General features: G+C 37.6%; 2 protein-coding genes across 2 annotated transcripts; one reads left to right on the top strand and one right to left on the bottom strand.

Moving 5' to 3' along the window:
• Positions 1-18014: 18014 nt before the first annotated feature.
• On the bottom strand, positions 18015-20277 carry LOC107948383 (pentatricopeptide repeat-containing protein At2g36240). The gene has a single exon (XM_016882911.2). The coding sequence runs from the start codon at positions 20275-20277 to the stop codon at positions 18799-18801; it is 1479 nt and encodes a 492-aa protein (XP_016738400.1). The 3' UTR covers positions 18015-18798.
• LOC107948384 (1-(5-phosphoribosyl)-5-[(5-phosphoribosylamino)methylideneamino] imidazole-4-carboxamide isomerase, chloroplastic) lies at positions 20179-24241 on the top strand. The gene is made up of 9 exons (XM_041111044.1): positions 20179-20372; positions 20528-20686; positions 20785-20846; positions 21192-21399; positions 22124-22209; positions 22333-22434; positions 22648-22781; positions 23408-23456; positions 23611-24241. Exons 2-9 carry the CDS (start codon positions 20551-20553, stop codon positions 23785-23787), a joined length of 954 nt encoding a protein of 317 aa, XP_040966978.1. The 5' UTR covers positions 20179-20372; positions 20528-20550; the 3' UTR covers positions 23788-24241.
• Positions 24242-24623: the final 382 nt, after the last annotated feature.

A 24623-nucleotide genomic window follows, 5' to 3' on the forward strand; every position in this document is an offset into this window, starting at 1 on the left:
TGACTATAACCCTTTGCAACAAGCCTTGCTTTATATCTAGGTTCTTCAACTTTTGGAGTCCCTTCTTTTTTTTTAAACACCCATTTACAACGAACAACCTTTTTACCTTTAGGAAGTTTCATAAGATCCCATATTCTATTTTTGTGGAGTGATTTCATCTCCTCTTACATAGCAAACATCCAATTTTCTGAGTCTTCATAGCTAACCGCCTCAGAATAATTAGATGGCTCTTGATTCACATCTATATCTTCAGCCACATTTAAAGCATAAGCAACTAGATTAGCCTTGGCATACTTCTTTGGAGGTTTAATTTCTCTTCTAGTTTTGTTTTTGGCGATAGAGTATTGTGGTGAAGAAGCAACTCTATTCTCAATTTTTGTACTGGCTTAATGAGCTGACTCTGTATTAATCTGATGCTCCATCTTCTTTTGATTTTCTTTATTGGAAAAATCTTTAAGAGATAAGTTAGGTAGTATAGCAGTTTCATCAAAAATATCTCTGCTAATCACAACTTCTCTATTTTCAAGACACCATAACTTATACCCTTTTACACTAGCTTTATAACCAAGAAAAACGCATTTAATAGATCTCTGTTCCAATTTTCCATTATCAACATGAGCATATGCAGGAGACCCAAAAATCTTTAAATCAGAATAATTAGCAGGATTACCTGACCATACCTCTTGTGGAATCTTTTTCTCAATGGCAACGGATGGACATCGATCGATCAAAAAACATGCAGTAGAGGCTGCTTCTGCCCAAAACGACTTTGGTAAGTTTGCATTTGACAACATTGAACCTTTTCCATGATCGTGCTGTTCATTCGTTCTGCAATGCCGTTTTGCTGTGGAGTATGACAAATTGTCAAGTGTCTCACGATCCCTTCTGACTTGCACAATCTATTAAACTCATTAGAACAGAACTCTAAGCCATTGTCTATGCGGAGATATTTTATCTGTTTTCCCGTCTATTTTTCAATCATAATTTTCCAGGACTTAAATGCAGAAAACACATTGCTTTTCTGCTTCAGAAAGAACGCCTAAACTTTTCTGAAAAAATCATCAATAAAGGTTAGTATATAATTAGCTCCACCTCTTGAAGGTACTCTAGATGGCCCGCACAGATCAGAATAAATATACTCCAACATTCCCTTCGTGTTATGGATTCCTCTAGTCAATCAAACTCTCTTTTACTTTCCAAAAACACAGTGGTCACAGAAATTTAGTTTGCAAATTCCTTGCCCATCAAGAAGTCCCCTTTTGCTCAATTCTATCATGCCATTCTCACTCATATGCCCTAGGCGCATATGCCAAAGTTTAGTAATATCATCATCTGACAAGGAAGAGAAAGCGACAGCTGCATCACTAGTAATAGTAGAACCTTGTAAAATATATAACTTGGCAGTTTTTCTTTGCCCTTTCATCACAACAAGGGAACCTTTGGAAATCTTTAAAACCTTACTTTCAGCTGTATATCTGTATCCTTTTGAATCAATAGTACTCAATGAAATTAAATTTCTCTTCAATTCTGAAACATGTCGCACGTCACTAAGTGTTCTAACAACTCCATCAAACATCTTAACTTTAATTGTTCCAACACCTGTGCTTTTACACGAAACATTATTTCCCATCAAAACAACACTTTCAGACACTGTTTTGTAAGTTGTAAACCAATCCCTATTGGGACTCATGTGGAAGGTGCAACTTAAATCAAGTATCCACTCCTCGCTCACTTTAGAATTGTTGATGGAAGCGACTAGAAGTTGACCATCGCTGTAGTCTTCTACAACATCAGCTTCACTAGAATTTTCTAGTTGTTTTCCTTTTTGATTCGTAGCCTCCCTTTTAATCTTGTTCTGTAGCTTATAGCACTCAGATTTAATGTGCCCTTTCTTCTTGCAGAAGTTACAAGTTTTACCTATGTTTGATGACTTTGATCTACCCTTAGATTTACCGCGAGGATTTCGTTCCTGTGTCCTTCCATGATCATCATCAGCATTCTGATCTAGTCTCCCATGAACAATGAGACCCTCTCCTTGAGAGTCAGGTTTAACCACAAGATGCTTCATCTTATCATACGAGGTTAAAGAATCATAAACCTCATCAACTGTGAGAAACTCGCGGCTATATAAAATCGTGTCTCTAAAGGTTGAATAAGACGGAGGCAACGAACAAAGTAGAATCAAACCTAGATCTTCCTTATCATACTGAACCTCCATGACCTCCAAGTTTGAGAGAATTTCTTTAAACACTGTTAAGTGTTCGTGTACAGATGCACCTTCCTCCAAATGATGAGCATAAAGACGTTGCTTCATATGCCACTTGCTTGTTAGAGTTTTCGACATACATATTTGTTCTAGCCTCTTCCATAATGCAGCGGTGGTCTTCTCTTTCATCACATCCTGTAAAATTTCGTTGGACAAATACAGATGTAATTGTGTTCACACCTTTCGATCCTTATGCTTTTTCTCTTCATCTGTTAATGTCAAAGGCATCTTATCTATCCCTAGCAAGGCATCCTCCAAATCCATCTGCGCAAGAACTGCTTGCATCTTAATTTGCCACAACGCAAATCTGGTGTTGCGATCCAACGGTAGAATTTCATACTTTAAATACGTCATTACCGTGATTGAGATGAAAAAACCTGGAAGCTCGGATACCAATTTGTGAAAAATAAAATAAAATAAAATAAAAAACACAGATACCACGGGCAGAGGAGAAGAAAATTCACTATGTCGAATTCAAATCGTTACAAGAGGAATAGACTATGTCTATTTATATGTAACAGCCCGAATTAGGGCCTAGCTAGAATAGTGGTCTCGGGACCACAAAGCCAAAGATAGAAGAAAATTATTTTATTATTTTTATTATTTTTATGAGGTTATAGTATAATTTTATTAGTGCATGAAAATTTTGGTGAGCTAATTTTAATGTTTTCTAGCTCAATTTAAAAAAAAAGACTAAATTGCATAAAAGGCAAAAGTTGCATTTTAGTACCCCAATGAGTTAAATAGCTAAAGAACTTAAATTGGGGGATTTTAAAGGGCAATTACACCCTTTATATTAGTGTTGGCCGGCCATGTGAATGATGTTAAGCAAATGGTCAAAGTATTAGGTGGATGATGTCATGATTTGGTGATAAAATAATGCCTAAAAGCCTAGCTATCATTTCTTTCTTCTCCATCTCTCTTCTTCTCCAAAAATATCAGCAAAAATGAAGTTTTGAAGGCTGAAAATTTTTAGCAACTAAAAGCCCTCACAAGTAAGTGATTCCCACACCCTTTGTTGATGATTTTTGCATTTTTGAGACCCTTGAAGCTTGAGTTTTCAAATGAGGGTGATATCTTACAAAATGGTCAAGAGTTTAGAGTGTTTCCATAAAATGATTTGTGATTTTTATTGAGTTTTTATGGCTGAATATGATTCCTTGTTGTGTTATAAACAACTTTTGTAAAAGGTGTTAGCATGAAAACACCTAAAGGGACTATGTTGCATAAGTTGTAAAATAGTTAGTAAGCATGTGAAATAGTGAGAATTTGAAGTTACTATAAGAGTAAAAATAGTTCAGTTAGGCCTAAGATATAAAGAAATTCGATGAAAATCGATTTTCGAGTATAGGGGCAAAATGGTCATTTTACCAAAGATGTAAATTCATGATTTCTTAATCTTAATTAGTGATTAAATGAGTGCATATTATCATTATAGATCAAGAATTACCAAATCTGAACCTAGATCGGGGGAAGGCCAAGCAAACCGACTAAACCGAATAGCCAAGTACTTTTTGTAAACCGAGGTAAGTTGTATGTAAATGATACAACTAAACTATTAATACTTGTATTCATATCTCTTTCGAATTGATATTGTATGAGTTGTCAAGTTATGAATTGAGAATGTCTAGTAATATTTGAGATAATAGAGATATCCCGTTGAAATATTAGGATACGAACTGGATATTCGTGCCAAGGCATTGGGTGATTTGTGCGCCAGTGTAAGACATGTCTGGGACATGTTTCAGCCACATTATGAGAACCAGTATAAGACCATGTCTAGGACATGGCATCGGCATCCAGACGAGGGCTACTGTAAGACATGTCTGGAACATGCATCAGCCATACTATAATAGCCAGTGTAAGACCATGTCTGGGACATGGCATCGGAACAGAGATGAGTATCAGTGTAAGACATGTCTAGGACATGCATCAGCCTCGACAGAGATAGCCAGTGTAAAACGTGTTTGGGACACGCATCGGCTAAGAGTTGTGCTAGTGTAAGACATGTCTGGGACATGCATCAACACGCGTATATGAGAGCCAGTGTAAGACCATGTCTGGGACATGGCATCAACAATGTATCCCATGTTAAAGGTTCATAGAATATCCAGTAGCATTCCAAACGTTTCAATGATGAGAGTTATAGATCAATTTTGATAAAGAAAGAATAATCGTGTTGTGAGTGGTACATGTACCTATATGGTAAGCATGAGTAACGAGCTTAATTTAGAGAATGTGACTCGAGTAGATGATAATGAGTAAGTTAAATTATTTTTACCTTTGAGCTATAAGTATGATGACTAATGGTGAGATTGTTATTATATATTTATTCATATGCAACTTACTAAGCTTTATGCTTACCCTCTTTCCTTTCCCTCTTCTTTCAGCATTATCAAGCAAACTTAAAGATCCCTTAAAGTCAGAGATATCGATCACACTATCTGTAACACCCCGTACCCGAGACCGTTGCCGGAGTCGGACACGAGGGGTTCACAGACTAAATTCGCTTACTATCGCAGTCCATTTTAAAAATTTCCAGGCAGTTGGCTAACTGCGTCACTGTCACCTTAAAAATCATATCTTGAGATTCACAACTCGAAAATCAGTTTCATAATTTTTCCCTGAAACTAGACTCATATGCCCATCTACATATTTTTTTCTAGAATTTTTGGTCAGGCAAATTAGTACAGTTTATTAGTTAAATTCTCCCCTGTTACAGGGTGCGACTACACTAACCTTCATGCATTACAATTTGGATATCTCCCTGCACAGAGCTTCAATACTGATGCTGTTTGTTTCTATAGAAACTAGACTCAGAGAGGAATCTATAAATATATGGCATGACTCCTAATTATCTCTGGTTAATTTATAATGAATTTCCAAAGTCGGAACAGGGAATCCAGAAACTGTTCTAGCCCTGTCTCACGAGAACCTGAATATCTCTTAACATACTGCCCATATGATCGTTTCGTTACTTTCCTATGAAAATAGATTCATCAAGGTTCGTTTACATAATTTATTAACTATTTAATTCCATTCCTACTATTTTTAGTGATTTTTCACATCCACATCACTGCTGCTGCCAGCATCTGTTTTTTTTTAAGGTAAACTTTACCTATTTCATGATCCTCCATGGATCAACTAGAGTTCGTCATACATATTCCAAAGGTGATCAAGAATAACCCTTCCCATGGCTAACCGTTACCAACATTTCCATACCTCTCGACGGACAACATACAAAACGATTATAATGTAATGATCAAAGTATATTTAAGCCATTTTCGCATGGCTATCCAAATTTACACAAAACCAAAGGGTCAATGACCAACAACAAAACGGGTAGTCCTATACATGCCATACCCAGAGTTCAATTAAAAGAGTACCAAAAGGGCTTTGATAGTGTGGATGACTTCGACTTCGATGATCCCGAATCCGATATCTAACGAACAAAATCTATAAAACAGAGAGCCAAAGCAACGGGGTAAGCATTTTAAAGCTTAGTAAGTTTCAAGTAATGAAATCGGCTTTGACTAAAGTATTACATTCACATAGCTAAATGAATCACTTTATTAATACACATTCTCATAAACATACTTACTTCACACTTCATCAACATATACACACAAGGTATTAACCTATCTAAAAGCCGAAGGTTCGTTAGTCGATTGAACGAATACTATTTAAAACGAATCGACTTTTCCGATGCACACGCAAACATACCTTATCGTTTGGGTTTTTCGAGCGTATTAATTGAATTTATTACAGCACAACACGCTCACCTTCGAACCCAAGTTTCTTCGGAATTTAGCCGGATATAACCACAAGCACAATTGCCTTCGGGTCTTAACCCGGGTATAGCAACTCGCACAAATGCCTTCGGGTCTTAGCCCGGATATCATTCAAATGCTCATGCACACATATATCAATAATCATGACACATCCATATTTCATTTTCGTTACTAAGGCTCAAACACAAAACATTTATTAAACCTTTCCAATTTCGGCTCAATAGCCACACACAAAGAGCATGATTTCAATTGGCTTTATAACATAGTCTCTATGCACATTCGGCTATCCGTCATAGTATGACTAATCATTTCAATATAATTCAAGTAGGGTCATTACTCGAAGACTTACCTCGGATGTTGTCGAACGGTTTCGACGGCTATTCGACCACTTTTTCCTTCCCTTTATCGGATTTAGTTCCCCTTTGCTTTTGAGCTTAATTCAAACAAATTTAACTCATTAAAGTCTCATTTTGCTAGCTTATGGCCGAATATGACAAGGAGTTTGATAGGTCATATGGCCACCTTTTAGCTCAAATACACAATGGTCATACGCATTTTTAATCACATCAAGCAATTTAATACAATTCATTCGAACATCAAAAGAGAAGCTCAAGGTACTTAGCCCATATATACATTAGACATTAGAGTCACATATGTGCGAAATTACGAATCGAATTCAACATACTAGCTAATATTTCCCTTAGCCGAATTTTCTAAGTCAAGATAAAGCCATCAATATGCTTACCTATGGCCGAACATACACATCAACTTATGTACTCATTCATGTGGCCGAACATACATGTCTATGTTGAGGCCGATTGCAACACTCAATACATTCTACAAGTATGGTCACTTGTATTGACTAAACACCATTTTGTTTCAAGTTCAAAACTTGGCCCATACACATATATTCACTAGTAAAGCATCCTCTCCCTTTCCATCAATTCAACACATGCATTACTCATTAATATACAAAAATTATATTCGGCCTTAGCACACAACTTGCTAGCCGATTCTTCTCCATCTAGCAACTAATGCACATATGTGCTCATTTGTTAGACTCTACTTCATCTAACAACAACCATATTTTCCCTTCTACTTCCTACCATGGCCAAATGCATCACAACACCATACCATTTCAATTTTTGGTCATGGTTAAACAAAGAACTTAATGTCTCACTCAAAAATGCTAAAAAGAAGATTCAAGAATCATCAATCCACCATCACATGCACCATTACAAAGCTTCACTTTTAGCATGCAAATGATATCAACACCAATCCACCTTGGCCGAATATCATCTCCATGACATAGTAAAGATTTGAACCATGGGCTATTTAGAACTCAAGCTAACTACTAAAACATGCATGCATCTCATGGAGCAACCTCAAACATACCTTAGCCTAGTTACATGCATGGCCGAACCTCTTCAACATTTCCTCCTTTCTTTCCTTTTGAATTTCGGTCAAGGATGTTCAAGGATGAACACACATTTTTTTTTCTTTGTTTTCTTTCTTCCATTCACGGCAAAGGGGGGGCATGGATGAGACCATTTTTTTTTCATCACTCCTCCCTTTCATTATTTAATTACCATGCTCATTATTTTATTGTTTCCTCCCATGATGCACCAACACAACATGTCTATGACATGTTTTGCCCATCACCCTTTGTCCATCCTAATGTCATGGCCAGCCACTACTAGATGGGGGGGGAAATTGACATGCAAGTCCCCCCTTTTTCAACATGCACTAATAGGTCCTTATGTTTTGATCTATCACATTTCAAAAATGTCACACATAAGTCCTATTGACTAAATTCACATGCAACTTACTAAATAGAAGCTTAAAATTTTCACACATTTATTTTAGACAATAAATATCATATTCAAACAATTTGGTGACTCGGTTTAGCGGTCCCGAAACCGCTTTCCTACTAGGGTCACTTTAGGGCTGTCACAACTCTCCCCCACTTAAGAAATTTTCGTCCCCGAAAATCTTACCAGTAAATAGGTTTGGGTATCGTTCTTTCATCGAGCTCTCGGTTTCCCAAGTAGCTTCCTCGATCCCGTGTTTGAGCCATAACACCTTTACTAACGGAACCTTTTGTTCCGCAACTCTTTCACTTCACGAGCTAGGATACGCATTGGTTCTTCTTCATAACTCATATCGGCTTGAATTTCAACCTCTGATGGGCTAATTATGTGCGATGGATCAGATCTATAGCGTCGAAGCATCGAAACATAAAAGACGTCGTGAATCTTTTCAAGTTCAGGGGGCAAAATCAATCGATACGCAACTGGACCGACTCGTTCGGATATTTCGTATGGCCCGATGAACCTCAGACTCAATTTGCCCTTACGCCCAAATCTGAGTATCTTTCTCCAAGGTGAAACTTTAAGAAACACTTTATCTCCCACCTGATATTCAATGTCTTTTCGTTTCAAATCCGCATACGATTTCTGACGATCTGTGGCTGCCTTCAGACTTTCACGGATTACCTTTACTTTCTGTTCGGCATCTTTAATCAAATCAACTTCGAAAATTTTACTTTCACCGAGCTCAGTCCAAAACAATGGTGTACGGCATTTACGACCGTACAAAGCCTCGTAAGGTGCCATCTTAATACTTGATTGAAAACTATTGTTGTAAGCGAATTCAATCAAAGGTAAATACCGTTCCCATGAACTACTGAACTCAAGGATGCAACATCTCAACATATCCTCAAGTATCTGAATTATCCGCTCGGATTGACCATCGGTTTGGGGGTGAAAAGCAGTGCTAAAATGCAGCTTGGTACCCAAAGCTTCTTGCAATTTCTTCCAAAATCGTGAGGTGAATCTCGGATCTCTATCCGACACGATAGAAATAGGTACCCCGTGTAATCTCACAATCTGAGAAACGTACAATTCAGCTAGTTTATCCAATGAAAAATCCGTACGCACGGGGATAAAGTGAGCCGACTTAGTCAGTCTATCAACAACAACCCAAATCGCATCCTTCTTACTTACTGACAATGGCAGTCCGGACCCAAAGTCCATTGTGACTCGATCCCATTTCCACTCAGGTATCATGATCGGCTGAAGTAATCCTGAAGGCACTTGATGTTCCGCTTTCACTTGCTGACATATTAAACATCTCGAAACAAAGTCGGAGATGTCTCGTTTCATACCATGCCACCAAAACTGACGTTTCAAATCGTTGTACATTTTCGTACTCCCCGGGTGAATTGACATTCGGCTACAATGGGCTTCGTTCAGAATCATCGAAATGAGTTCTGAATTTCTTGGAACACACAACCGACTTCTGAACCTCAAACAATCGTCATCATCAATTTGAAATTCGGATTCCATATTCGGAACACATTCAGCCCGTTTTGCAACCAATTCATCGTCGACTTTCTGAGCTTCACGAATTTGACGAATCAATAATGGTTTGGCCTTTAATTCAGCTACTAACACATTTTCGGGTAGAACAGACAAGTGCACATTCATCGCTTGTAAAGCAAACAGTGATTTCCGGCTTAAGGCGTCCGCAACCACATTAGCCTTTCCCGGGTGGTAATCAATGACAAGCTCGTAATCTTTCAACAACTCAAGCCAACGTCTTTGTCGCAGACTTAAGTCTCTTTGAGTCATCAATTATTTGAGACTTTTGTGATCCGAAAATACATGGCACTTTTCACCAAATAAGTAATGTCGCCATATTTTTAAAGCGAATACGATGGCAGCTAGTTCGAGATCATGGGTCGGATAATTTTTCTCATGTGGCTTTAATTGTCTCGACGCATAGGCCACCACTCGACCTTCTTGCATGAATACGCAACCCAACCCAAGTAGGGATGCGTCACTATAAATGACAAACTCTTTGCCTGATTCGGGTTGCACTAAAATTGGAGCTTTAGTCAAATAAGTTTTCAGTTGATCGAAACTTTTCTGACATTTCTCCGTCCATTCGAACTTAACATCCTTTTGAAGTAGCTTCGTCATTGGTGTGGCTATCATCGAGAAACCTTTGACAAATCGTCGGTAATAACCGACGAGCCCTAGGAAGCTTCGAACTTCGGTAATATTTCTTGGAGGCTTCCAGTTAAGTATGGCTGAAATTTTGCTCGGGTCAACTCGAATACCCGATGCGGATACCACATGACCCAAGCAGCTAACCTCTCTTAACCAGAACTCACACTTACTGAACTTAGCATATAACTGCTTATCCCGCAAAATTTGCAACACTAGTCTCAGGTGCTCAGCATGTTCGGTCTCATCTCTTGAATAGACCAAGATGTCATCAATGAACACAACTACGAACCGATCAAAATATGGTCTGAAGATCCGATTCATCAAATCCATAAATACCGCAGGGGCATTAGTGAGCCCAAACGGCATCACTAAGAACTCGTAGTGACCATATCTCGTTCTGAAGGCAGTTTTGGGTATGTCCGAATCTCGAATTCGCAACTGATAATAGCCCGATCTGAAATCTATTTTTGAGAACACTGAGGCTCCCTTCAGTTGGTCGAACAAATCATCGATACGCGGTAACGGATATTTGTTCTTTATTGTCACTTTATTCAGCTGACGATAGTCAATGCACAACCTCATGGTTCCGTCCTTCTTTTTCACGAACAATACTGGTGCACCCCAAGGTGAGAAACTTGGTCGAGCGAAACCTCTATCCGTCAATTCTTGCAACTGAGCTTTCAACTCTTTTAACTCGGTTGGTGCCATACGATACGGAGCTATCGAAATCGGCGTAGTCCCAGGTACAAGCTTAATACCAAACTCTATCTCCCGAACAGGTGGTAAACCCGGTAATTCTTCAGGAAAAACATCCGGGTATTCACAAACCACCGGCACAGATTCGGGTTTCTTTTCTAATTCTTTGTCATCAAGTACATACACAAGGTATGCTTCGCACCCTTTTCTTACATATTTCTGGGCCAACATTGAGGATATTACAGCTGGCAACCCATCCAAGTCCGTAGACTCAACTCGGATTACTTCGTTATTTGCGCACCTCAAATCAATAGTCTTGCTTTTGCAATTCACAACCGCATCATGCACGGTCAACCAATCCAACCCGAGAATAACATCAAATTCATCAAACGGCAAAAGCATCAAGTCCGCCGGAAAACAGGAACCTCGAATTACTAGGGGACATTTCTTACACACTTTGTCGACAAGCACGTAACGACCCAAGGGATTTGACACCCGAATTACGAACTCAGTAGACTCAATAGGTAAAGTCTTACTGGATGCTAAGGTTTCACATATGTAAGAATGAGTAGAACCGGGGTCAATCAAAGCAATTACATTAGTATCAAAGAGAGTAAAAGTACCGGTAATAACATCAGGCGAAGAAGCATCCTCGCGGGCACGTATAGCATAAGCTCTAGCAGGCGCACGAGCCTCGGATCTGGTCGTAGCATCTCTAGATCCTCTCTGACCACCACTAGCATTGCCCGTATTTCTAGATGGTCTACCTCGAGCAGTGGTAGCACCCGGTTTCCCACTCTGATTTACATTCTTTTCAGACAACCTCGGGCAATATTTAATGAAGTGGTCAACTGATCCGCACTTGTAACAGGAGCGGTCATGGAATCTACAACTCCTCGAATGCCATTTACCGCAATATCGACATTCCGTTCTGTCTCGACGTTCATTCCCAACACTGGCGACCAAAGTGCCTCGTGTACCCACAGGGGGTCGATCACGATCTCGTCTAAAAAGGCCCGAAGTGCCTCTAGACCGGCCCACATCATCTCGAAATTTCTTCGATGCCTGTTGAAGAGACTTTCCCGAGGATCATTTACGAAACTCTCCAGTTCCCACATCAACTTTTTGTTTTTCCTTTCTGAGCTCTTCGGCTTTACAAGCTCGCTCGACAAGTACTACGAACTCTCGTATTTCAAGAATGCCAACGAACATTTTTATATCTTCGTTCAGCCCATCCTCGAAGCGTTTACACATGATAGCCTCGAACGAAACACATTCCCGAGCGTATCTACTAAGTCTAACAAATTTTCGCTCGTAATCAGTAACTGGCATAGAACCTTACTTAAGCTCAAGAAATTCCTTCCGTTTTTATCAACAAATCTCTGACTGATATACTTTTTCCAAAACTCAGTTTGGAAAAACTCCCAAGTTACTTGTTCTCGGGGCACAACAGAAGTCAGAGTACTCCACCAATAGTAGGCAGAATCACGTAGCAAGGAGATAGTACACTTTAGGCATTCATCGGGTGTACAAGATAGCTCATCGAGTACCCGGATAGTGTTGTCCAACCAAAATTTAGCTTGCTCGGCATCATCACTATCCGTAGCCTTAAATTCAGTAGCCCCCTGTTTTCGAATTCTGTCAACTGGGGGCTTATTTGACCTTATTTGGTCAGATAACGGAGGTATTGTAGGTGCGGGGGTTGTATTAGTCGGGAATGGAGGTTGTGGAACAGCCGTATTAGTTCGAATGTATTGGTTGAACCAATCATTCATCACGCTATAGAAAGCTTGTCTAGCTTCATCATTCGGATTACTAGCATTAGGTTGAGAGTCCGCTGGCGCTGTCCCTTGTGCGGGAGCAGGCGCCACACTCTCCACATCATCAGCTATCGCTCGGTTGGGATCGGGATCCATTACTATAAATAAACACAAATTCAAATGTCAGAAATCACCACACTATCAATTAATCACATAATGGCATGTATAGCTAGACCCAAACGTATTACGGTAGTCCTAGAATCGACTAAACCGTAGCTCTGATACCAATAAAATTGTAAAACCCCGTATCCGAGACCGTTGCCGGAGTCGGACACGAGGGGTTCACAGACTAAATTCGCTTACTATCGCAGTCCATTTTAAAAATTTCCAGGCAGTTGGCTAACTGCGTCACTGTCACCTTAAAAATCATATCCTGAGTTTCACAACTCGAAAATCAGTTTCGTAATTTTTCCCTGAAACTAGACTCATATGCCCATCTACATATTATTTTCTAGAATTTTTGGTCGGGCCAATTAGTACAGTTTATTAGTTAAATTCTCCCCTGTTACAGGGTGCGACTACACTGACCTTCATGCATTATGATTTGGATATCTCCCTGCACAGAGCTTCAATACTGATGCCGTTTATTTCTATAGAAACTAGACTCAGAGAGAAATCTATACATATATGGAATGACTCCTAATTATCTATGGTTAATTTATAATGAATTTCCAAAGTCGGAACAGGGAATCCAGAAACCGTTCTGGCCCTGTCTCACAAGAACCTGAATATCTCTTAACATACTGTCCATATGATCGTTTCGTTACTTTCCTATGAAAATAGATTCATCAAGGTTCGTTTACATAATTTATTAACATACGTGTTTGGGACACGCATCGGCTAAGAGTTGTGCTAGTGTAAGACATGTCTGGGACATGCATCAACACGCGTATATGAGAGCCAGTGTAAGACCATGTCTGGGACATGGCATCGACAATGTATCCCATGTTAATGGTTCATAGAATATCCAGTAGCATTCCAAACGTTTCAATGATGAGAGTTATAGATCAATTTTGATAAAGAATGAATAATCATGTTGTGAGTGGTACAGGTACCTATATGGTAAGCATGAGTAACGAGCTTAATTTAGAGAATGTGATTCGAGTAGATAATAATGGGTAAGTTAAATTATGTTTACCTTTGAGCTATAAGTATGATGACTAATGGTGAGATTATTGTTGTATATTTATTCATATGCAACTTACTAAGCTTTATGCTTACCCTCTTTCCTTTCCCTCTTCTTTCAGTGTTATCAAGCAAACTTAAAGATCCCTTAAAGTCAGAGATATCGATCACACTATCGGCCACAATACCCGGTATAGTTCAATTTATATTTTTGAAAGTGGCATGTATAGGGCTAGACTAGGATGTTGTATTAAGAGAATGATTCATGTATTTTGGCTTAAGTCAAAAGCGCTTCATTTTGTAATCAAGCCTGGAATAATGGTTATTATTCATTTTGATGAATGCATGTAATGTTCTTTCTATCGATGAATTAGTGCCCATTGTGATGAGATTTATATATTGAAATGATGTTGTATAGGTTGTGCAAAATGGGCGACAAAAGGGCTTCGAAAATAGCCTAGTTTGTCCACACGGGTAAGACACACGGACGTGTGTCTAGGCTGTGTGTGACACACGATTCACACCCATGGGCGTGTGTTATGGCCGTGTGTCCCCTGCACTTAAATTTTTAAAGTCATTTTAGCACACGGGTAGGCCACACGGGCGTGTGTCCAGGCCGTGTCATAAAGTCAGTATGCATGCTTGTAGCACACGGACAAGAGACACGGCTGTGTGAATGACACGGTTATAAGGCACGGGTGTGTTCGTGGGCCGTGTGGTTTTGACAGAATGCTTATGATTTTAGACACGGGTTCAGGACACGGGCGTGTCCCTGGCACACGGCCGTGTGTTCTATGCTACACGGGCGTGTGAAGTCTTGATGCACAAAAGTTTTCTAAGTTTCTATGAGGACTCGGTTGGGTTGCAAACAACCCTGGATTTATGATTGGGCCTTGTAAGCCCATATATGAGATAGTTACTTATGAAAAGAGGAGTTTTTTTTTTCAATTGTTTAAAATTTCACGGCCCAGTTTTATACAGTTGGTTGAGTCTAAGTCAGGTAGCACCACGAACCCTATCCTAACGTCGGATACGGGTGAGGGGTGTTACATTATAGGCTTGTAAAGTCATACTCTAGTAAGACTGAAACACCTTATTCTAATCAATATCAAATAGATGGAATTTAATAAGGTTTAAAAAACCTTATTCTAAAAATAAAATAAAAGAAGTGTAATTCTATATGGATTCTTCTTTTATTTTATTTTACCATTGTATTTTATTTAAATAAGAATTTGGGTAACTTAATTCTAACAATGTGTTTTTAATATAATAAAACGATTATTATTATTTATGTTAGGGGTGTTTGGTAAACAAAGTTTTGTGCCCTTTTTAGCTGGTTTGGGCACAAATGGAGAATTGGGTAGTCAAAACCTCTAATTATGTGTTTGGTGAATGGAGATTTGTAAGAGCTTGTTGAGCTAAAACCTCTAAAGCAAAAAATGCTAGGATGAACAACTTTTTTTCAACAACTGATTGCGAATTAGATATGTGGAATGACATATCTAACCATACTTACTCAAAAATTACTCCATTCATGCTCTCAAACCTAACAGTGGTACCAAGATATCAGTAGCCTCTATTCTCCCATTTTTACTTTCACCTCTAAAGTCCAAAGTAAATATCAAAAAAAAAGAAAAGAAAAAAAACTCCATCATGAGTATACAAAAAAAAAACCTCCACCGTGAATCTATTTAAATCAACATTGCCGTGAGAAATTTTCAATCGAGCCTATTCACCTTTTAATATTTATGTACTCTTAATTTGTTTTCAATTTACTTGTAGAAAATGATTTCTTATGCAATTTTATATTAATTGAAATATGCTACTTGACAAATTTATTTAGAGTGTTATATAATTATTACTAATTTACATACTAAGAACATGACATAAATATCACTAAGAATATAGTTTACAAATATATTGATACACTATAAATGTTTATCAATTTCCACAAGGTTAATATTTGCAAATAAGGAACTTAAGAAATTTGTTTATTTAAAATTTCAAAAATATTCACTAATTAATTGCCAAAATGGATGTTTAATTCCTTATTAATAGTGTTTTATTTCAATAATTTCACCAAATAAAGACTAAAGTATTATAAACCAATAAATACTTAACAATAAAATGTGTTATGCCCTTATTTGTCATTTTACAGATATTAACTATCAGCTAAGTTTTACCAAATACTTTTAAATAAACAGTTAATAGAATTAGTTGGTTAAATTAGCCACTACAATCAGCAATCAGCTATCAACCAACTGCCAAATAGGGTCTTAGTGTTCTTTAATATAAATTAATGTGTTAGAAAACATTTATTTTAGTGTTTTTAGTGCATTTAGTGTATCATATTTTTTAAAATTTATTTTTAAATAAAAAATTAATCTAAAAAAATCAAATATAAGCAAACTAGGTCTGAGTTTACTTTTCTTAATTTTAGCAGGGCTTGGGCAAAAAATAAACCCATTTTTTGGGTCTAGCCCAAGCTTGAAAAATAGACCTAGACTCCTTGCACGAGCCCTCGCAAGTCAATCATGTATGATGGAATTATCAAAGATTTGACCTTTTCGAACTCTGCCTGTAATTTACTATAAACTCGAAAAACAAAGAGAAGATGTGTGCGAATGAGTTATCCAACAACAATAAGAAGGAAAAAGAGTGAATATAGGAACTCCAAGCTGCTTGATTAAAATATATAAGTAAAAAAAAATCATCACAAAGTTAATATTATATTAAATTAAAATTTAAATATTTAATGCATAAAAATTATTAAAAATAAGCGAGATGTAAAAGAGAAGATAAAAACAAATAGATAATTTTTTTTAAAATTAAACTTAAAAGCAAATGAGAGCATTTTTATTTGTTATCAAACTTGAGGGGCTTTGAATACTTTAAAAAAAAAAAAGTTGTTAAGAGCATACAAAATGGAGCCATTATGAAAAGAGTAGATATTAATGACATTTCAAGTCCTCCTTTGTCCTTCTACATTGCTCTCTTTATGGCAATACGAAAGACTCCATTCGCTGGAATTGCACTTCTAACGGTGTTTTCACCCTAAAATCTGCTTCCAATATCCATCATTGCAATTGGATCAACCTTCCACCTAAATTTTCTTTCTTTGGAAATTGTCTTCCAACTCGTTCCTTGCTTTTTTCGAGAGGAATGAGCGTTAGTATTGAGTGTTCGTTCTGCAACTCCAATCAGGAAACTGCCAGTCATCTCCTAAAAGAGTGCACTATGATCGACAACTTGTGGAAGCTTCTCCCTATCCCTCACTCTCAAGATCCTGTTGGAATGCTCCTTATGACACTTGGATTAAAGATATCCTTTTTTGAAACACCACCATATCCCTTGGGGCAATTTTGTTTGCCTTTCTCCTTCGTACCATTTGGATGACTAAGAATGCTATCATCTTCAATAAACCTTATGATGTTAAGGAGAGTTCTCTGCTTTCTCACTTCATTTTAAAATCAAAGGGCCTCCAGGACTAATTCATGTCAAATGGTCTCCTCTCCTCCCCCTTGGGTTGGCTCAAGCTCAACTATGACTGATCCTCGCTTGGCAACCCTGGCTCTGTTGGCTCGGGAGCTATCATTAGGGATCATAATGTTCATTCGATTGCAGTTTGTCATAGATTTATCGGAATCACAGTAAAGTTATAAGGTCTTAGGGATGCGCTCCAACTTGCTAAAAGCTTGCACCTTTCTCCCATCTCTTTGTGAACACAAAAAAATCATGATCATAAAAATGACTTGTTTGGTTCTCTTCTTCATGATTGAGTAGCTTATAGTGGAGCCGTCTGCTCCATATTTATCCGTTGTGCGGATGCTCTTGCTAGAAAAGGAAGCAGTTCCAATCTTAGTATTTGTATGAAACTAGGAGTTTAACTGATAACTTTGTTGTTTATTTTGACCTCTCGAGTTCTCTTCGTCCCCTAATAGCGTTGATCTGCCTATATACCAAACTGTTTAATTAAACAAAATTTCCTATCCATGGCAGGTGGTGGGATTAACCCTCTTAACCAAGTAAAACATTAAATTTAAGCATTTTAAACCTTTAGTTAAATAGAAAATTTCAAAATTTGGCCCCTCTAAAAATTAAATAATTTAATTTAAGTATTTTTAACACAATAATTTTAGCTTCCCAAAATTTTATAATTATTATCTTTATCACTCCTAAACAAAATTCCTGGTAAGTGTGTAGATAACTTACAAAATCTTCAGAATGGGAAATGGCAGCCATGAAAGGGTGATGTAGGAAGATTAGTAGCTAAACAAGTGGGAAGAACCAAGTAACATCATAATGAACCAAAAAAGAACATCATAATCCAAAGATAATTCACAAGGTAAAAAAACGGAGTATATACTAAATATAGTAATACATACATCATAAAAGGAGTATAGAGCAAAAGGAAATGAAAACCAGAGGTGGGTAAGACGGTGAATAGGGCCACTTCCTTCTGAAGTGCTGCAAATACACTGAGAAATGTTTACAATTAGGGAATTCATCAAATTGAAAATCTGTAGCGGCCCTAGCATCAGGTGTTCAGTCCTTTGGTCCGTTGCTTAGCAAATAAATGCTGTTAACTCAATCATATGCAGGGAAAAAAAGCATGATAGCCAAGTACTAACATCATATAGTATCCCATTTTGTGCTCTCAGACTCAAGTAGATTTGTTGTCAAATTTCGAGTTAGATCCAAATCCGTCCAAGCTTCTTTGTTTGGTCTTTAGCTTCAGGCTGATTAGCAAGCGGAAGATTGCTTTTCGATCAACGGATTCCCCCTTGCAGTTCAAAGCAGAAGATTGCCTTCACCAACTGACTTCACTTATCAGGCACCAAAGTGAATTTCACAGCACATTGCTTGCAAACTCTTGTTCTTCCTTGAACTACCAGTGCTTGTCATGCTAGTTTTTACAAGTAAATAATGCAGTCTTTCCTTCTCTAAATCAACTTATAACATCGGTACTGAATCAATCAAATGCCAATTAAACTTTTCAAAGAAAAAAATTCTTCCTCTCTGTTGATAAGAAAACCAGAAAATCTGAGATAAATTTGGGCTCTGATATTAATATTCACAACTCGTGCTCACCTATGAATGGCACTTACTTTCTCCAATGTGGAACTTGTAGAATTGGAGAGTCTATCCATCAACCTAGTATATGTAGCAATATCAGGTATATATCCTTTATCCAACATCTCATCCACCAAGTTTTCACCTTCCTTTCTTCTCCCATCCCTTGTATATCCATACACCAAAATGTTATAAGTCACCTCATCTGGTTCTAAACCCTTTGCTGAAGCCAATAATCTAAATTTATTTGCATCCATTGTTCTTCCCAAATCACAAAGATCTTGCATAAGACAATTAAAAGTCAGGATATCTGGAACAATACCATCTTTAAGCATTTTTTCCATCAATCCAAATGAATCTTCTCTTCTCTGGGATCTCCTTAAACCTTCAATCAATGTGGTACAAGCCATCGAACTTGGAACATCTTCTTTCAACCATAACTCATTAACCACCTCAAATGCTCTACCAGCATTGCCTTTACCACAAAGCTCTTCAACCAAACCACAATAATCAAACCCCTTCGGCAAAAGTCCCTTCCTACAGAAATCAACGATCATGTCAGATGCCTCCAGAACCTGGCCTTCCATACACAAACCCTTGACCAAAATCTCACAAGTCACGGTCGAAAATTGGCACCCTGATTGAGTCATCTCATTTGCCATCTCAATAGCTTCCTTAACCTTCCTTTCTCTGAAAAACCCTTGAATCAAAGTGTTAAAACTAACCACATTAGGCCTACAGCTTTTCTCCTTCATTTCTTTAAACAACTTCAATCCTGATTCAAACTTCCCATTCCTGCAATAACCACTAATCAAAGTATTAAATGTACACACATCTGGTTTCACTCTGTCCTTTTCCATCCTCTCATAAAACCTCAAAGCGTTATCAAAATCCCCACTTTTCAAATACCCATTAATCATAACATTATAAATAACGACACTAGGCCTTCCATCGATCAATTTCTTCATGGATTCAAAAGCAAAAACAGCATCACTCAACTTCCTAGACCTACAAAACGCATCGATAACGAAACGAAAAAGGGGTTCTATCTGAGGGCAAGAGAAGATACCTGGAGAGCAAGGGCAAGGATTGGCAACTACAAAACTAAGGAGAGAACGAAGCAGGGAGAAACGGTGAGAGGAAGCTAAGGAATGAGCCATCCACAGGTAAGTAGAGTGATCATGACGGAAAGAGTCAACGGTGGAGGCCCAAGAGAAAACTTGGAAGTCATAGTGGGTGAAAATGGGGTGATGGTGAAGCTTAGTTTTGAGGAAGTGAAGGAGGGTTTTAGGGGTTAAGGGTTGGTGGGTCAGGTGAGCTTTGAGGAAGGAAAATAGTTGCTTGTGGTGATGGGGTTGGGGTGTTGTGGGGAAGAGAGAAAGGGAAGGAATTGGTATTTGGGGTGAGTCCATGAGTGGAGAGAGTGGTGGGAGTGACTGTTGGCATTTCGATGGAGGATTTTGGAGAGGTTTAAGAAGGTTCTTCTTCTTCATTAGCTATTTTTTGAAGAACAGAAAACTTGTCAATATGACAAACAGGAAATAATGAATTTTGATAAGGCCATTGCCTTTTGTTGTTTCGATTCCAGGTAAGTTTTTGAAGCCCACCCGAGACACTTTTTCGGCCTATCTCAACCTGTTAACCTTTTGACTTAAATAACCAAGAAATAAAAAATAAAAAAACCTAAGATTTACTAGTTAAGTAACTTAACAACCCATTTTTTCTTCTCTGGACTGGCCCCAGGAGTTTTCAGTTTCAACCCAAAGATGAGAAGTAGCAGCCTCCATGGGACTTCTTCGATACGGGAGCTAAGTAGCATTTCTCATGGCAGGAATTTCAAGTCCTCCTTATACGATTCTTCCAAGCACCCATTTGCCAGAGCCATCCCTTCACTAAGTTTCAGTATTTCTCAAACTTCTACCATTTTCACTTTTGGTTTTTCTTTATTGAGTTTCTTAAATCTCTCATTTTTTTTTCTTTTAATTTATTTCTTCTTGCAGAATCTAGTCATTTCTGTGTTCGTTGCACTGTCAGTTTTCGACCTTGCATTGATATTCACAAGGTAATTTGAGAACAAAGGAATGCTTTTTTTTCTTGGTTTATTTTGGTTGAAGAAAGCTGACATTCTTTGTTATAACTTTCTAGTATACAATTTCTATAGACTGATAGTTTTCATCTCATTGTAGAAATTAATTTGGTTAATTATATGTTGAAACAAATTTCATCCTTTGGCTAGCATAGTTAAAGGAACCTAAAAGTAATATTGATTCTTTGGTGTTTTTATTTTTGTTCTCATTCCTGCACTATGGGAGGAGAAAAGAGTTTTTCTTCATGTATTGGGGCTTGTGTGAGACTGGCTTTGACATTTTTGCCAGTTCCTAACACGTGAAATATGATTTAATACCAGGGGAAAGTGAAACAAATTGTTGGGTCAACTCTTAGAGATTCCAAGGAGGATGGATCAACCCTTGTAACCAATTTTGAATCGGATAAGTTGGCAGCTGAGTTTGCTAACTTGTACAAAAAAGATGGGCTAAAGGGAGGTCATGTAATCATGCTTGGAGCTGAGCCTCTAAGCCAAGCAGCAGCCCTTGAAGCATTGCGTGCATATCCTGGTAAAAACTGATATTTCAGTTTCATATTTAGTTGTCTGTTTATTTCAGTTGTCTTTACTGCTTATCATAGTACTTTTTGTGATCGCTGCCAAATCTTTCTGTCCTAAGATGGCCTAATTTTCTGGTTCCTTGCAATCAAGATAAGTTTTAATTTTATTAATATATAATATTCTTGTAAAAAAGTGAAATTATTGATTCGAAGATATATGGTTCTCTAGACGCAAAAGGAGTAGTCGGAGTTAATTGTCAATAGTAAGTTGTTGGAACTTTATTTTCATTTGTAAATGTTAGGCTATTCTTCGGTAAATTGGGACTTTTTAAGTGCAATGTTTCAGATTATTTTCATAGTAATTCAGGTATTCTTAGATTATCACTGCAGACGAGTTCGTTAACAATACTATTGTCATATATATTTATGATGAATGGGAAACCTTTTACAGGTTGAAAATTTCTGATTCCAATATTCTTATACCTTTGGCATGATTTTCTTTGTCTTCCTGAAAGTACTTGATATCATTGTGAAAGCTTTGAAGGTCAGATATCTATCCTGGTTAGATATGTACACTCTCGAGTCATGATGCAAGCTTCTACTGGTTGTACTGTAATCTCAAATGAAGTTTCTTGAGAGTGGTTGTCTCATCCTTTTTCTCTATCTTTGGTAATATGTTTAATGTTTACCGACCTTTCCTCTGCTGAACTTATTGTGAGCACTGGAATAATCTAGGTGGCTTGCAAGTCGGAGGCGGGATCAATTTAGATAATTGTTTGAGTTACATTGATGAAGGAGCCAGCCATGTCATTGTCACCTCAGTATGTTGATCAATTTTTAACATTATTTGTTGCAAGATGTGAAATCCTGACATGTACAGGGTTTGCTGAGAGAAAACATCTTCACTTAATCTTGTGTATGTTTTCTTGTTGGACTTGTTGCAGTATGTATTTAACAACGGGCAAATGGACCTTGAAAGGCTCAAAGGTCTTGTCAATGTTATTGGTAAGCAAAGACTTGTTTTGGACCTTAGCTGCAGAAAGAAGGTAGGAAATATTTCTGTCTTCTGCACACTAAATACTTGGAGAAATCTCTTCTGAATTTGATTATTGTCATGCACATCCTACATCGTTATCCTCCATTACTCCTGATTCCCGAGTCCCCAATTTTACTCCCTTACTCTTGAGTGTTATCTTCTGAGTTGATAGAATACTTAATTTTGGCTGTTGTTAATCATAAGATGTTGGTTTCCATTGCAGGAAGACAAATATGCCATTGTCACTGATAGATGGCAAAAATTCAGTGATGTCTATCTTGATGAAGAAGTATTGAATTTTCTTGCCAGATTTGCAGATGAATTTTTGGTTCATGGTGTGGATGTTGAAGGGAAAAAGTAAGTCTGAACTGTGTCATTTATTACAACCTGCAATTCACACTTGCTAGTTTGTATGCTGTTGTAGTTTTTACCTGGTTGCTCTTTCAAATATGGATGGTCAATTATGATTTGTCAGTTAGTTGATCTGGATTTAAGTTTTTGTTGTCGGTGATCAGTACGCTTGTTTGAATTATGCGATTGTGTTGTTTTAGCAGTTGTCTCTTGTTCTTGCAGCTTTGAGTCTCTTGATTATCTTGATCCTTGCTCTGAGCTAACCATTGTATTAATGGCACTCAGAAAGGCTTGTCCATCATTTTGCTCACAACAATCCAAAGATATCCAATCAAGCTTTATTCGTGCTTATATGTCTGGTTTGCTTATATCTGTTCATAAGTGCCTGCCGTACCATATGGATTGATCACTCTATGTTTTTAGAATGTCTAAAGATTGGGAGCTTGTAAGACATAATTGGTTAGAGTTTCTGCATTTTGTACCGAACCATACCCCACTCTAACATGTCCTTTATGGAATGTCTGAGGGTTGAGGTGTTTCAGTAGTTATTTGCTTCAAACTTTATCAACAGAAGGGTAAAATGATTTGTACTTCCCTCTGTATTATAACTTCTAATGGTTTATTTATTACAGGCTGGGAATAGACAAAGATCTCGTGGCATTGCTAGGCGAGCATTCTCCGGTTGGTAGCTCCTACATTTGCCTCCATTATGTTTTAGTCCAGTTTTTGGTCTATCATTGCATTTGACTTTTTCTTCTATTCCGTGAATATAAAGTGCCCGGGGAATTAGATTTTTATTATAAGGTTATGACTTATTAAGGTGTATATTTTGCAGATTCCTGTCACTTATGCTGGCGGTGTGACAGTAATGGATGATTTAGAGACAATCAAAGCAGCAGGGAAGGGACGAGTGGACGTCACCGTAGGAAGTGCCTTGGATATTTTCGGGGGTAACTTAGCATACAGTGATGTAGTTGCATGGCATGAGAATAACAGGAGGGGCATAAACTAAAGTTGTAGAGCTACCTGAGGCCCTAGAAGTTACCTGGTCAGCCAGCCCTCACTCAAGGTGTGCTAAGACAACTTAAAACTTAAACCTGAGTCAACCCTCGATCTGCCGGGCTTCCCAAGATCATCACCTTCTTGGCATGGATGATTGTAGCTATGTTGTGTTATAGAAGCTTCTACTGGGAAATCCTTGGAATGAACTTGTGATTCTTTTATACTGCATTGCATATTTTACAAACAATAACCCTTTTTTTTCTATGTATTTCTCCTGTTCAGTTTTATGTATCTGATTTTATGATAAAACCAGAACTTCATGCCACCAAGTTTGTAGATAATTTAGTTGGAAGAGGAAGAAACCTCCGAAGTTGGTCGAGTTGCTAACAATAAGATACCATTCTTTTATGATTTTGAGCTTGCAATAAAACGTGGGAGAAAAAATATAGTACAAGTTACACTTATGATCACTCTAAGATAGAGGTTATTTTATTTAGGTTACTTTAATTTTTTTTTAATTTAGTCACTCTAATTAAAATAATTATTCAAATTAGCCGTTAAAAATTTTATTAATTTATAATGAATTGTTGATATGACGCCTTAACTTATTGAGTGATTAATAAGTGGCAATTTTTTTTTGTACTTTAGATTGAAGTCGAGTCTTTGTAATTAGTTCAAAATACTTTGTTTTTGTTTTTTTTAAATTTTCTGAGATGATAGATGAGCCTTTCTCATCCATTTAGCGAAGATGAAACAAAACCTAGAAAATGTTGCTCAACAAACCCAGATTTCCTAGCTATAAATCTAAGTTTTTTGTTTATCATCCTCTTGGTTGTAGTTGAGGCG

This window comes from Gossypium hirsutum, chromosome A04, assembly GCF_007990345.1.
Source record: "Gossypium hirsutum isolate 1008001.06 chromosome A04, Gossypium_hirsutum_v2.1, whole genome shotgun sequence".
Lineage (NCBI taxonomy): Eukaryota > Viridiplantae > Streptophyta > Magnoliopsida > Malvales > Malvaceae > Gossypium > Gossypium hirsutum.

Bases quoted from the DNA above. Each gene is read 5' to 3' on its own strand.
- LOC107948384 (XM_041111044.1), top strand. From the start codon at position 20,551: ATGAGAAGTAGCAGCCTCCATGGGACTTCTTCGATACGGGAGCTAAGT. The intron at 21,400-22,123 runs GTAAAAACTGAT...GGAATAATCTAG, and splicing joins AGCATTGCGTGCATATCCTG to GTGGCTTGCAAGTCGGAGGC. The intron at 22,210-22,332 runs GTATGTTGATCA...GACTTGTTGCAG, and splicing joins GCCATGTCATTGTCACCTCA to TATGTATTTAACAACGGGCA.
- LOC107948383 (XM_016882911.2), bottom strand. From the start codon at position 20,277: ATGAAGAAGAAGAACCTTCTTAAACCTCTCCAAAATCCTCCATCGAAA.